We start from the raw sequence: 16,149 nt of genomic DNA, 5'->3' as shown, positions 1-16,149 counted from the left end.
CCCATGTGTGTTATTTGTAGCAGCTGGTATTTGTTGGCAACAACTGAGACACTTTCCGGTCGCAATGTAAGAAAAACGACCTACGATACTGCATCAAGTTTTGTTTCTACGTGTTTATGCACTCTGCTGATTTCAAAAACAAATTTATCCAGGTGTTTGGGGAATCATCCCTCATGCTCTTATTCTTCTGATCTTGTGTCCTTGAATGTTTATCCTTCACACTCCTTATTGAACAACTGGATGAAATTGCACTTTGGACCAGGCTTGACGAAGTCTTTAATGCAGAACCTGTAGGTTTCTAGTGGTGGGTTCAAAATGGCTCTAAGCACTATGGGACTTAACATCTGAGGTCATCAGTCCCCTGGACTTAGAACTACTTAAACCTAACTAATCTAAGGACATCACACATATCCATGCCCGAGGCAGGATTCGAACCTGCGACCATAGCAGCAACATGGTTCCGGACTGAAGGTGGGGAATTGGTAAGCTAACTTAGCATTGTCAGACTGTTTCAGGTAATCTGAAAGAATATATTTTTGATTATTAATTTCTCTCTTACATTTATGTTGTCTTCATTAACTAATGAAAAAGTTGTATTAAAATACACACTTCTTACTTAATACAAATGACTTACAACTTGCCACTATAATCTTATGACAAAATCTATTTTAACAAAGCAAAGTATCTATAACTTGAGCATGCCTAGATTGGCATGAATTAGTAAGAAGATATCAATTTTGGACTTCAAAACAGTCTGTCTTTGCATTCCATCCTACGTCATACTCTCATAGTATTGAAATGGGGCATTTCATCATTAAAATAGTTTGTTGACTAAAACAAAAAATTACGTTGCCACAAGCAGAAAAACATATTACCAAGTTTTCAGTATCACACATTTCTTGCCATTCCACAATGTGGTACTGGAATTAGTGGGAAAACTTATGATGGAGAAGTTTTCTTAAGATTTCCTAGTTGGTTCATGACCTGGCTCTCTGTTGCTCTGTTGGAAAAATCTGGCCTGCACCAAGATTGGAATTGAGTTCTAACATGGCCTTCACTTTGGAACAGAACTCCGTTATGTCAAAGCTAGTGAAGAACTGCTACATTCACCTGTACTTTATTGCCCCAGCGATGGCTAGATCAAACCAGTTGCAATGCAAAGGACGCAATTAGTTGCAGTTTCCGTGTGGAACAACCTTCTTGGGGTCAAAACCAAAAATTAATAATCTGATGTCAAACTACGACAGTCACCCAAAATATTCATTGGAAATGACAAGAAAGTGTCAAGCTAATTTAGCAGCGTAATTCTGTTTCTTCCAGGAAGTAACTTGACTATCATAGAATTTTCAAACATGTTGAGGGTTGTTGTCAAGTTCCTGTTATACTACCAACAACGGGAATATTTCTACAGCTGATGAGCTCCTTCAGTGCCCCAAAGGAATGGTGACCGATGGTAGGAATACCAGAAGTTTAAGCCAGTGGGTTTCATTTCCATTTCGGTAACTAGGTTTAGGGGCTAATGCATACTTACTAACAATTCATGGATGCTCCAACTGCAAACAAAAAACTATAAATCAGTAACTGTCACAATTCTTTTTCATTTTCTGTATGAGTCATACTGAAAACTGAAAAGCCTGTCTACCAGATGTGATTCACAATTTAGGGTCATCTCTGATGGCTATACTGTAAACATTTTAGGTGGGGAAATACATCTTTTGATAATTGAGACTTCACAAAATGTTTCTAAGATCACTGTCATTGGCGCCACCCTCAAAACAGAAGAACGCAAATCAAAAAAACAACACAACATTGATTGCAAAATGTGTACTTCCACTAAAAGACTTTGCAAGCTATGATTAACAAAGTAGGAAATCAAGAATGTCTACTGTGCGAGGAAACCATATCCAGTGACTGAAAAACCTGTGAAGAAAATGAAACTGGTGAATGTATGCAGATGAGGCTCAATTCCAGCTTCTGCTAACATAAAAGGAGGAGCAGTTGTTATCAGAATATGAAACAACAAACACAAAACACTGACAGTAATGTCAAGAGTGAGTCATCTGTAAGAAAAACTATAATTCAATCTGCAGATACCGAAAGAACTAGAAGTATCATAATGATTACAGTATAACTGCTGCCAATGCTTTACCAATAAAAGTCAAAAGTGCCTAATTGAAGAGCTATTCAACTTGCATTATGCTAAAGACAGAGAGAACCCTAAAAAACAGTATGTTCACAAAGCTGAGACCCTGATGGTTTCCTACGAACGACACCTCTGGCCTACCACAACATTCATGTGAGAATTTTTGAGGTGTGATATGACTGCATAAATGGGTGGACTGTTTGAGAATTTGTATAGACTATGCATAAACTGCTGATTCATTATTCATAACTACCACTACTTTTAACAGTGGTCATTGCTAGCTGGATTATAGCACATATATGCATCAGAGAGTGACACCTGTTTATTCAAATAACTGTTGCTCAGTATATTTCAGATCACTGGAAGTAGGATTTCAGCAAGTTGATTACTTAACTTACTGTAACATATAGAACCTGTGTGGTAATGATTGTCATTTCATTTGCGTAGTGGATGGTAAAATTTCTTGTGCAATTATCTCCAGAGTGAATTTAATTCCCCCAACAATGAACAACTCTGTTGTCATTTTTGCATCATTAGCAGCTCATGAATTGAGGATTATTGTAGTTAAGTCGGATTATTCATAGTGATGACAAATACAAGAGATGTAATTTCAAATTGATCTTGAGATGTATTTTACATACAGCAGTGCATGGTTCAACTGTAGAGTTAGCAATGTTTAACCTGTCATACTTAATTTACAGAATGGTATGCATAAAAAACTATTGTTGTTGTGGTCTTCAATCTGAAGGCTAGTTTGATGCAGCTCTCTATGCTACTCTATCCTGTGCAAGCCTCTTCTCTGTAAATTATTGCTACAGTCCACATCCACATCTACATAGATAGTCTGCAAGCCACCGAACGGTGTGTGGTGGAGGATAGCCTGTACCATTACTAGTAATTTCCTTCCCAGTTTCACTTGCAAATAGAGCGAAGGGAAAACAACTGTTTATGTGCCTCCATAGGAGCCCTAATTTCTTATATATCTTATCCATTTGAACGTGCTTACTATACTCAACTCTTACCTCCCTCTGCACCTTTTAGCCACCAGTACTAAAATTATGATTTATTTGTTGATGTCTTAGAATGTTTCCTATCAGCCGATCCCTTGGTTTAGTCAAATTATGTCCCAAATTCCTTTCTCCCCAATTCTGTTCGGTACGTTCTCATTAGTTATGTGGTCTACCAATCTGTCATTCACCATTCTTCTGTAACACTACATTTCGAAAGCCTCTATTCTCTTCTTGTCCACACTGCTTATCATCCACATTTTGCTTTCGTTCAAGGCTACATTCCAGACAAATGCTTTCAGAAAATACTCCCTGACACTTAAGTTTATATTCAGCGTTAACAAATTTCTCTTCTTCAGAAATGTTTCTCTTGCCATTGCCATTCTACATTCTATATCTCCTCCAAATTGGTCATCAGCAGTTATTTTGCTGCCGAAACAGCAAAACTCATCTGCTATGTGTAGTGTCTCAGTTCCTACTCTAATTCCTTCAACATTGCCTAATTTAGCTACATCCCATTACCCTTGTTTAAATGTTAATCTTATATCTTCCTTTCAAGACACTATCCATTCTGTTCAACTGCACTTCCAATTCCTTTGCTGTCTTCAACAGAATTAAAATCTTCATTTACATCTACATAAATACTCTGCAAACTACTGTACGATGCATGGCGAAGAGTACCCTGTACCCCACTAGTCATCAGCAAGCCTCAAATGTTTTTTTTCTTCACGCTATGCTTGAATTCCTTCTCCAAATCTGTCTTTGGCCTCCTTTACTGCTTGCTTAGTGTACAGATTGAATAATGTTGGGGTCAGACTTCAGCCCTGTCTAACTTCCTCCTCAACCACTGCTCCCTTTTCATGCCGCTTGACTCTTTAAAATATCTGTCTGGTATCTGTACAAGTAGTCCCTGTATTTTATCCCTGCTGCATTTAGAATTCTAAAGAGTATATTACAGTCAACATTATGGTTACCTGACATTGTCAGCAGAAGTGCAATCTCTGATTATGACAAATGTAATCTCCATGTGACAGAAGTTTGTATAGCCATTAGAACATCTGTCACACTGTAATTACATCACAGTATATTACTCAAGGTTTGAACGACAAACTGGAGATGATGCCCAGGCATATTGTGTCAATCAAATAATTCCTTTTGCTAAACATTTTAATAAGGCTGAAATTAATGCTCAGTTAATGGCACCATTTATACGTGTACCATTCAGATTTTAGTTCAAAAGAACAGTCACCCTTACATAACTCTGGACTGGAATGAGACAGATGGTTCAGATTTGGTCCACCAGTGTATTGGACCTCTATGTAAGATGACTTTTAACCATTTGAAAAATCATGTTCGTTTGGATTTTACATGCAAAAAGCACGTTTTTCTGGCAGGTTTTTGAAGCATGCCGCTTCTATACTTTAAACTTATACGAATAAATTCAAACTTTGCGTGAAGGTAGATAAATGGATAAATTCAAAGCACAATGTTATATGTCCAATAATCTTTACCATCGTCGAGATACGATGGCTTAAAGGCAAGCTAAAAAATAGAGGGAAACATTCCACGCAGGAAAAATATATCTAAAAACAAAGATGATGTGACTTACCATACGAAAGCACTGGCAGGTCGATAGACACACAAACAAACTCAATCATACACACAAAATTCTAGCTTTCGCAACCAATGGTTGCTTCATCAGGAAAGAGGGAAGGAGAGGGAAAGACGAAAGGATGTGGGTTTTAAGGGAGAGGGTAAGGAGTCATTCCAATCCTGGGAGCGGAAAGACTTACCTTGGGGGAGAAAAGGGCAGGTATACACTCGCACACACACCCATATCCAACCACACAGACACAGACAGACATTTGTAAAGGCAAAGAGATTCGGCAGAGATGTCAGTCGAGGCTGCCGAATCTCTTTGCCTTTACAAATGTCTGCTTGTGTCTGTGTATGTGTGGTTGGATATGGGTGTGTGTGCGAGTGTATACCTGTCCTTTTCTCCCCCCAGTGTTCTAATCGCAAAATTATGACACAGTAAAGGTTATGAACCAGAATAAAAAAATGCTCCTATTGTACCACAGAAAAAGGTAAATATGTTCTGGATGGAGTTAGGGATTTAAAAGAAAGGAACCAGCTTTTCGACTTATCCACTTCCCCAGTGCTTTGAGCTCTCTTGGGCCCCCACTGCTACATCTATGGCGAGGGGTGTAAGAACAAATAGAGGCAACTTTATGTGCTTCAAGTGAGTGGGATGCATCTACAATAGGAAGTGTTCGGGAGTGAGGGTACATCTTTAATAGAATTATCCCAGAGTTGGGCTACAAGCATTCTAAACTTTAGTGACACACTGTCTCAAAATGCACTACATGACAAATGCCATGTTGGATGACATGATAGCACATTTAATGTTATTTGAAATGACATCACATATCGTGTTACTTTACTTCACATGCTGCATTATATTACATAACATGGGTACTAACACTGACAAGTAAAAAAGTGGAAATATGTCAAAATGTTTTGATTTAAATGTCTTTGAAACTGCCAAGTAAGTGTGAAAGTTAGTTCCCTCTTTTACACACCTAACTGCGCCCAGAACATATTCGCCGCCACCCCCCCCCCCCCCCCTTTATTTTCCTTCTATGATAAAAACATTTTTTGTTCTGGTTACATAGACCAATAACTAGTTTCACCAATTTTAATTGCCATCTTCAGATCATTTACATACATCAACCATTATGTCACTTCATGTCCACAGCTAGATGACAGTGCACTGCCCAGAGTGACACAGTGGTTGATGTATGTGGATGACCTGAAGGTGCCAATTAAAATAGCTGAACCTAGTTGCCTATGTATGAAATTAACTGCAATTTGAGCTAGTAAAACTTCTCAAACAAGAATATTATGTTTTTTTCTAATGAACATTGTCAAAATCGTCCTCTAAATCTACAAATGCTATGAACGTAGATTTACCTATATTGTAAGATAAATTGTGGGTCAAGTATTGCCTCGTGTATTCCTACAGTTCTCTGGAACCCAAACTGATCTTTCCCAAGGTCATCTCTTACCAGTTTTTCCATTCTTCTGTAAAGAATTCATATTAGTAGTTTGCAGCCATGACTTCTGAAACTGAAAGTTCAGTAATTTTCGCACCTACCACACCTGTCCCAGGAAAAGTTTTATAGTTCAAAATATGGCTCCAAAATCTGTCTTACCATTACAGAATCAATTTCAAACTTTCCTCTGTCTCCATGTTTCTTCCAGATTTACAGCCTTCTTTTACAATTCTTCAGTCAAATGTTTAAACCATTAGAAGCGCAAAAATTGTACTAAAGCAAAAAGATAAAGTGTGAAACAAGCAGATTTTATGTGCAGTTTCTTGGTAATAAACACACAGCAGTTTTCATCATCAAGTTCCCACATCAGATATGTTGTAAAAGGCAGGGAGCTCTGTGTTTCCACCCAACAGTCAAGAACTAAATTAAAGTCAAACTGCAAGCACTCTAGGAAATGTGTTGACAATCTCCCCTTCTCTGTTTGGTTAACCTCTTGTTATCTTTAATTCTCTCTGCTTATGTATGCTGCAAATAGAAAAACTAATTTGGGAGGCGCTTTTCACATTTCTTTACAAACCACAAGCAGGAGTTATGTTGTGGTCATTATGAGTAGATGATACTAACATCTGTATGAACAAAATGGTGTGGGTACTCAGTGAATAAGTTGGTATTATGCTGTATAATTGCTTTAAATGACAATAGTGGTGGCACAAAAAGTGTAGCAGTGATTACTTGAGTAAAGGTAGCTTGGTGGTGTCAACACTTCTTATGAGCATCAACTCTTGATTAAGCTCTACCTGTTTTCTCCTGGTCCCCATCCAACATCCACAGTGCACCTACCATGCTACACTGCCTCATGTTTCCTTCAAGAACAAGCAGGAAGTGGAACCAAAAACTCCTAACACTTGAAGGGAATCATGTTGTGAATTGAACATAAGCTATGGAGTGCACAATGTATTCCTTTTAAAGTGATGTCATCATTTTCTTGTTTTACAGGTAGAGAATGCAATGCAATGTCAAATGACAGTTATATCCACCACCAACATTAATGATTCCTCCACCATTGCCATTTAATGATTGCTTTGATATTCTTAATGCAAGCTGTGCACTGTTGTTATGAATAATAAGATAAAAGCTTATGTCTACAAGAGCAAAGTTTTGCTATAGCCCTGAGCTGTATAGCTTCTGGCAAGTATACATTTGACTGTAACAAGACATTCTAGAGCTTCTACAGGTTGACAAATGAATAAGTAAACATATACATATTAATTCTGTAATGATGCAAACTGTTGAGTGTTAATTTCCGAGAAATTGCAAATAAAACTTTTATAACATTGTACATTGTAGTGTGAGTAGAAAATTAAATTTAAATTGTCCTGTGTACCTGCATTATGTACTTATTCTGAAGTTAAGTCCAGCTCATACTTACAGACCATAGCTATAATTTTTCATGAAATAAGTGCTTTCTTCAAACAATACTACTCAACACAGTTTGCATCACACTTTTATTTCAACTGTTTTAGTACTAATTTTGCACATGTAATAATTCTTTATGCACCTCGTATCATAAATAATATTTTTATGTATTATACAACAGGCCAAACATTGCTCACCATGCAGTTAAATCATGCATCACTGTTTGCAAAGTATATCACAAGATCAATCTGAAAATGATGTCTCTTGTATTTGTCATCACTGTGAATAACCTGACTTAACTAAAATAGTCCTCAATTAATGAGCTGCTAGTGATACAAAAATGACAACATAATTGTTCATTGTTGTGGTAATTCATTTTGCTGATAACTTCATAACAAATTGTGCCATCCTTTATGCAACTGAAATGACAGTCACTACACAAGTTCTGTATGTTACAGTAATTTGAATAAACAGGCTTTGCTCTCTGATAATATGTGTCATAATCGAGCTAACAGTGACCCTGTAGCATTAGCTATATATCATGATTCAGCAGCTTATGGATAGTATATACTAATTCTAGAGTAATGTAGCCATCTATGCTCTGATACAACAACATGATAATTCTCATATGAATGTCGTGATAAGCTAGATACGTCGTTTGTATGAAACCATCAAGAACTAAATAGCACTGACTGTGAAGAACTGCTTAGAAAATTAGCACCATGCTCAGCTTGGAGAAACTATTGGTATTTTGAGTTCTCTCTGTCTTAAGCATACTGCACACTGGAAAATTATTCGGCATGGGAGTTCTTCACTTGTATTGACAAGGCATGAGCAGCAGTTATATTGCAATCATTATGTGTAGATGATACTTGTCGTTCTTTCCTTATTTGTAGACTGAGTTATAGTTTTGCTTAAGGATGATTTATTCTAGATATTACAGTCTGCGTCTTAGGTTCGTGTTACACATTTCGATGACAAGTGCTTCTCCTTTCATGTTAGCAGAAACTGGAATTGAACATCCGCTGGTTTCATTTTTCTTCACAGCTTTTTGAGCTCCCCTTTTTTGATATTTGGTTTTGGTTTACGTGTATTTGATTTTGAACTTTGTTATTCATAGCTTATGAAGTCCTTCTGTGGAAGTTCGCCTTTTGCAATCAATGCTGTGTTTTATGTTCCTCTACTTTGAGGGTACTGTCAGTGACAGTTATCTTAAATCTATAATTATCAACAGATGTGTTACCTCATAATGTTTACAGTGTAACTACTGTAGATGATCCTTAAATCTGAATACCATCTAGTGAATGAACTTTTCAGTTTTCAGTATGCTGACAGGGTGTCTACGACCCGGGAGATCCGGGAAAAAGCCGGGAATTTTTTCATCCGGGAGAAAACCAGGAAAAACCCGGGAATTTTTTAGAATTCCGGGAATCTATTATTGTTTTAGTTTTCAGTTAAATTTTTGTGATTTTGACTGGTAAGAATCAATACTCCAACAAAGGATATTACTGTATCCCGCTTCTGCAGAATAACACTGCAGCAACAAAACATGAACGAGGGGAAAAATGAACAAAAATAAAACGTAAGTCTCAAAGGAAATGCGCCATATACAACAGCAAAACATAGTGCTCATACAAGCGTCTGCCAACAGCAAAGTGTGTCAAATGCTTCAGGAGGAGTATGCATTGCTTCCTAACAACAAATTGCCTCCGATGAGCGTGACGTCACAGCTGTTTACATTAGATTCCTTTGAGCAGTTGCGGGCGGGTTCTTGTGCATGCGCAGTTGAGTCGCGTATGAGTAATACCTTCTCCCGCTTCTGGCTACGGATGTGTGGCTGGGCGCCACTACCTAATATTGCCCCGGTTCGGAAATGTCGTAGATCCGCACAGAGCAGTCTGAGCTGTAGTGGGGAGGTGGGTAGTCTCCATCATTTATTGCTCTCACATTAAATGAAAACGAAACGGATTTCTGCGGCCGGGAGCTATCAAATGAATTAAAAAAACGTTCGCATGTTTACGGAAGGCTAAAATTTTCTCCACCTTTCTGACAGTCAAGCGTTAATCGCCTTGCAGAATAGTTAAGTTATTTTTGTCGGTTTGCTAAATAGATTTGACTTTTAGTAATCTTTAGCGATGAGGCAGTCAATTTATTTGAAACGAAGGGTTTAATTTCACACTGTTGGTTAGTTTCAACTGTTCGCTGCATTTCAGGTGCACGTTTTCCGTTTTCTAGCTCGCATGGCATTATGCTATAATAAAGAACCAAACATGAGACAATACAGTAGTGGTAGTCGAGAAAATTTACATCCGAATCTGGACATACAAAGTGCACTTCAAGCCGAATTATGCATTTTAGTATGGTTCACGAAATTCCGATACTCTTGAAGTATCCTCTGATGTCTTGTTTCTTTTGTGACATAGCGCAAAATCTTTTAATGTTTTACACGTACGAACATACGAGCTTCCTCCGTCATCGTAGCTGCGCAAGAACTGGGGCGCCTGTTATCTGGCGCTCTCTGACAACTGCTGAAACGAAGCAGTTTCTAACACGTCACGGGAAAATATTGCAAATGGTGGTTTGAAAAGCGTTACTTTTTGAAAGTAAATTTCCTTTTACACAAGATGAAGTATGTGCGAGAGTGTATGATGAATTTCTTAAATCACAGAGCGTTTGACTCTCAATTAAAAATCAACTCTTTGAGGACAACCAGCTAGAAAAATTTCGAGCCCAGAAGATCAGAAATTTACGTCGTTATTAAAAATTTTACTGGCACATTTGTGTGATACAACTCAAAGTGTAACATGCGCAAAAAAGATCAACATTATATGTGGAAGCTTAGCTTCTCTTGCAGCTTATTAATCTTCGAGACCACGATTATATGTGAAAGCTTTGTTTTTCTTGTAGCAACACTATGTATATTAATTTGAACCATTAACTTTTTCCTATTTGTATTTTCGCACTACTTATGAGTGATCTTGCTATTGGCTGACTACATCACGTGTTCTATGCTGTCTTCAGCTGGCGAGATCACGTCATGAGCTATGACTGGCGTACCAAAGTGCGTCGCAATCTCGATTTCAATGCTTTGGAAAGTAACATGCGGTGTTTGGTGGAATTCGAAGTTATACCTTCATAACACAAAACTATGCAGCGTACATGTTGCTGCACATCAGAGATCTTTCCAAAACGTGTTTTCCCCCCCTTAGTTTCGTTTTCTAAAGTGCCAGGATATTCTATGTCGCCATATAAAACCATAAACATTCAAAGTACTGATAAATTTTACAGTGCCAAGGAAAAGTATACTATCACTTAACACGGCAAAATTGTATTTTCACCTGGGAGAAAGTGTATTTTCAACCGGGAAATCCGGGAATTTTTTTTCCTTGTCCATGTATACACCCTGGCTGAAGACCAAAATCAAAAAGAATTGTGACAATTGTTGATTCATGGTGTTTAGTTTGCATTTGGTGCATCTGAGTATCCCTAAACCTAGTTGCAGAAATGGAACTAAAGCTCATAGGCTTAAGCTTTTTGTATTCCATCTCTGTGGCTGCATATTTGAGATGCAAACTCCACTTATTTCCGAGTTAACTTGGGAACAATACAGAATGTTTGTCAACAGTTTGATAATCCAGTTACTTCCTGGAAGGCTCAGATTTATTGTGCTAAATTCAATTTATATGTAGCTAATCCCATCTTCTACACTACAATTTGTTTGTTCTAGTCACTACTGAGACAATAAGGGAGAGACAAATGCCACAACTCCTTGCTAGCTCTGAGATAATGGGGCCCTGTTCCAAAGTGAAGGTTGCATTGTCTCTCCATTCCAATCCCACCAGAGACCAAGTGTTTAACTGTTCTGTGCAGAGCTACAAGCAGCCAGATTAAACATCAATAAATAAATGTTAAGAATACTTCTCCATCATAAAGCTTCTTGCTTATTCCAATACCCGTTTGTGTAAGGACAAAAAAATTATGATATTGCACACATTATAATACCTCTTTCTGCTTCTGCCATCATAATTTTTGGTTTTTGTGAATACACTATTATATTTATGAAATTCCACTGAAAAGACAGCATGTAAACGCAGACCATTTCAAAGTCCAAAGTGTGTAATTTCTCACTAATTGTGCTGACACAGATACTGTGTTTTATTAAAATAGGTGGTGTTGACCCAGTTCACTGAAGTTATTTCACATGGAGAATCTAACTACAATGAAAAACAATTTTATGCTTACCAATGCAAGGGCAGGAAACATCCTTGGTATGCCACGCTGCAGTCAGCTAATGGCAGCCAGTTGTGGCGTGGCCACTGTAGGGCAAGAAAATGCTTGAGCATAAACTATTCTCATCTGGATGCAGCCATGAACTCTACTGTGGAAATGTTTCTCGAAGTTCTTACTATTAATGGTGGGTTAGTAATTGATGTAAGTTATTGTTGAGGTTTCATCAGACTGATACCTTTAGCAGATAGACAGAACTTGCTTTAAAAAAGAAAGGAAGAAAAAGATCCAAACTTGCAACCTTGTTTCTACATTATGCCTTTTTTACCACTAGATCACAAGCAGAAACAGCATGGAACCAGCTCGAGCAGTTGACAAGACTCCATCCAGAAACTAGTGCATTATGCAGTGCTGCCAGATTGTGCAAATGCCAGGAATTGTAATTCTGAAGAGCAACTAGTTTTATTGATGCCTTAAGTGAATGACTCAGACATGGTGTCCTTTGCGGCTGGCTGGCAGCCAGTTTTTATGTCTAATACAGTACAACTTTAAATTGTTACATTTTTATGTGTTATTTTTCTTGTTCCATAGGCTGTAAGTCAAAAGTTGGTACCCAAAATGGAAATAAGTTGAAGGACATCAGTCATCTCCAAAAGGTAAGAGCTCATATTGCAGATATAATAGCATTAATGAGTAGTTCTCCGTATCTGAACTTGAATGATACTTATATGAGGCATTTCATGGAACAAGCCTCAGGAGATAAAGGCATAGCATCTGTCAAGTTAAAACTAATACATACAAGGAAATGTGCTTTCCCATTTAGTTAATTGTGATAGCTATAAATACAACAAACAAATGAATTTCTAATGTTTCAATGGATGCTAATTTGTTTTTGTTGTTATGGTCGTCAGTCAAAAGACTGGTTTGATGCAACTCTCCTATCTAATCTATCCTGTGCAAGCCTCCAAATCTCTACATAACTGTTGTAATCTACATCCATTTGAACCTGCATACTGTAGTCAAAATTTAATCTTTGTATACAGTTTTTACCTCCATTCCTCCCACCCACCCACCCATCTACCCACTCCCCTCCTTTACTAGAAGAATTATTCAATGACGTCTCAAGATATGTCTAACAACCAGTCACTTATTTTAGTCAAGTTGTGCAATAAGTTGCTTTTCTCCCCATTTCATTTCAATGCCTCCATGCTTATTACCCGACATACAAGTCTAATCTTCAGCATTCCCCTGTTGCACCAGATTTCAAAAGCTTCTGTTCTCTTCTTGTCTAAACTGTCTTATCGTCTTTGTTTCATCCAGACAAATACCATAAGAGAAACTTCCAAGCAGTTAAATTTATATTTGATGTTAACAACTTTGTCTTTTTCAGAAATGCTTGTCTTGCTATTGCTAGTCTACATTTTATACTCTCTATACCGTAGCCATCATCAGTTTTTTACTCCCCAAATGACATAATTTAGCTACTCATTTCTGAAACCTCTTGCCTGTGCATTCAACTATATTGCATTACCCTTGTTTTACTTTAGTTGCTCATCTTTTAACCTCTGTCTAGTGTGAGCAGCATGCCATGTTCCATGCAGACATTGCTCACTTTGCTACTGCCAGACGGTCAACAGTGTGTTTGTGTGGTCTCCATGTTCCAAAATTTCCCTCTGACATTATGAATGGCTCATTTGATGTTGAATAATTCTGTGAAGATTTGTTTTGAAAACAGTGTAACCAGAAGATGTTCGCTGGACAAATGTACGTTAATACAGCTGTGTTAGGTGTTATCTGATATCTCATAAACACAAGATGGTCAAGATTATTTCCTTTGGTGTCTCTTCAGAATTACAGTGTCATCGAACATCTTGAAAGTTTTTATTTCTTCTCCCTGAAATTTAATACCCTTTGCAAAAGTCTCCTTGGTTTCCTTTCCTGTTTGCTCAATGTGCAGATTGAACAGTATTGAGGACAGACTACAACCCTGTTTCACTCCCTTCCCCTTCATGTCCTTCCTCTCTCACAACTGGAGTCAGATTGCTGTACAAGTTGTAAATAACCTTTTGTGCCATATATTTTATCCCTATCTTCAGAATTTCCAAGAGAATATTCCAATCAACATTATCAGAGGCTTTCTCTACAAATGCTATTAATATCAGTGTTGCCTCATGTGTGCCTACATTTCTCCAAAACTGAAACTGATCTTCCCCAAAGTCAGCTTTTGCTGGTTTTTCCATTCTTCCATAAATAATTTGTGCCCATATTCAGTAACAATGACTTATTAAACTGATGATTCAATAATCTTCACACCTGCCTTCTTAGGAATTAGGATGATTAGATTCTTCTTTAATTCTGAGGGTATTTCACCTGTCTTATATATCTTGCATGCCAGATGGAATAGTTTTGTCATGGCTGGCTCTACCAAGTGACGTATCAGATTCTTCATGTAGTATCGTGTCCTCCATGTCATCTTCATCTATTTCCTCTACCCTTTCTATAATATTATCGCCAAATTTGTTTCCCTTGTATAGCCTTTTTATATGTTCCTTCCAACTTTCTACCTTGCATAGCACTGAATTGTTATCTGAGCTCTCTTATACATACAAGTGTGACTGTTACACAACAAATAATTTAAAATGTTTCACTGTGCTAAATGCTATGTTACCAAACCCTCAGTAATTGCTTTAATCAATTTCATAAGGCAGTTGTGGCATGACACTACTGCTTTTCGGTTTCCAACCTATCAAAAGGGAGGTGTTGAGGGTCTTCCACATATGGTTTTACATTGCCTCACACCATCCTAGTTGGAACCAGCAGATACAGATAGTTTCAGCAAACAATAGCTTACCTTCAGCATTTGTCAATATTGTTTTAAACGACACTGTAATGGTGCAGTAACTAAAGCTCTCTTTCTTTTATCTCATCTTTCTTGCTGCATGTTTTTACTTGTAAGAATGAGTGGTGAAACTTATTTTTTGACCTTAGAGGTACAGCCCCATACATCTCATTTGAGAAGCAGTCCCATTTTTTGCTGGCTTGAAACATGTGATTCCACAGACTTTAGGGTTACATATATGCTCTGGTGTGTCTCTGTGACGTTTCATGGGTGAGTTGAAGCTTACACTTTAACTACTCTAGGCACTCTTCATATAAGAGGTGAAACGTAAGCCCTTCATCATCCTTTCCCAGCTTGTAAACCCTTCCTTCTCATCACTCTACAAATAGTATTCTGCCATTCATGTGAATGTAAACACCTTAGGACACAAGACTTAATTTGTTCCTCAAAGAAAATATCTTCCCTTGCTCTACTAGTTTACCTTTCAGTCTAGAACTGAAAAATGGTATCCATTTCACCCACTATTCAAGCCACAAATTTATCTTTGCAAGCACCTGTTGATGTATTTGTGATGAAATTATTGAGAGACAGAATATTCTGGAGTGAATTTGTTTGCATTGCAAAGCAGTGTGTAGGAATCTGTGGTTCCATGTTTTAAATTTACCATGTCTTTTAAACGTAGTGCTATCTCTTTTACAGTTAAACATATTTGTAAAAATCTTACTTCCTGAATATTAATAGTGCTTTGTGTAAAATGATTTTGAAGCAATAACATCCCGCAGTTCATACAATTGGGTGATCCCAACTCCCTATGTTAACTGTAGAAAATCCAAGATTGAATGTAACAGTATTATAACAAGGATAGTTGCTACTCACCATATGTTCTTGGCAACGAACATAAATGTGGCAGGAAAAGAACCCCCTACCACCAAATATATTTGTTTTTACTGAGGTGGCTTTCTTGCACAGCACCTTACGGCCTCTTCGCAGGGTCAAATAGGTTTAGAGAAACTGTGGTGTACAAGTGATGGCAACACAGATTAGTGACAGTGTACAATAATTTAGTAATGCATATCTTAAGTGTGAAGAGAATGTGTGGCAGTGTAGGTCAAAGTTCACGTGCCCTGACTTATCTATGAACAGTTTTCTAGTCCTGAATCACTGATAAAATTGATAGAATGTCCTGTTTGGTTCTTCTTGGCAGCAATGGTAGATAAGTGCTGATGCTCTTTTTAGGCACAGTGTTGATACTATCGAACTAACTTGACCGAGGGGAGCCATGTGTCCACTTACACCTGTCTTTGGCAGAAGAATATCGGCTTGGAAAACTGTTTGAGTGATGTATGGCAGAAGCATAACATAGTTTGTGTTGTGTGTGCCCTCTCTGATGTCTTACCTCAACTATGTAGCACCTCCCTGGAGTCTGGCCTTGCTACGTGGTGCCCTTGGGGTGTATGCCCT

At 37.7% G+C, this 16,149-nt stretch overlaps 1 protein-coding gene across 1 annotated transcript in view; it reads left to right on the top strand.

The window, feature by feature from the left end:
- Positions 1–16,149, top strand: part of LOC124795978 — a 258,146-nt gene that overhangs the window by 142,230 nt on the left and 99,767 nt on the right. Inside the window, exon 17 of the mRNA XM_047260060.1 lies at positions 12,441–12,505. Within this exon, the coding sequence (XP_047116016.1) occupies positions 12,441–12,505 (65 nt within the window). The remainder of the gene's footprint in view (positions 1–12,440; positions 12,506–16,149) is intronic.

This window comes from Schistocerca piceifrons, chromosome 4 (genome assembly GCF_021461385.2).
Source record: "Schistocerca piceifrons isolate TAMUIC-IGC-003096 chromosome 4, iqSchPice1.1, whole genome shotgun sequence".
Taxonomy (NCBI): domain Eukaryota; kingdom Metazoa; phylum Arthropoda; class Insecta; order Orthoptera; family Acrididae; genus Schistocerca; species Schistocerca piceifrons.
This window is presented reverse-complemented; position numbering and strand designations above follow the sequence as displayed.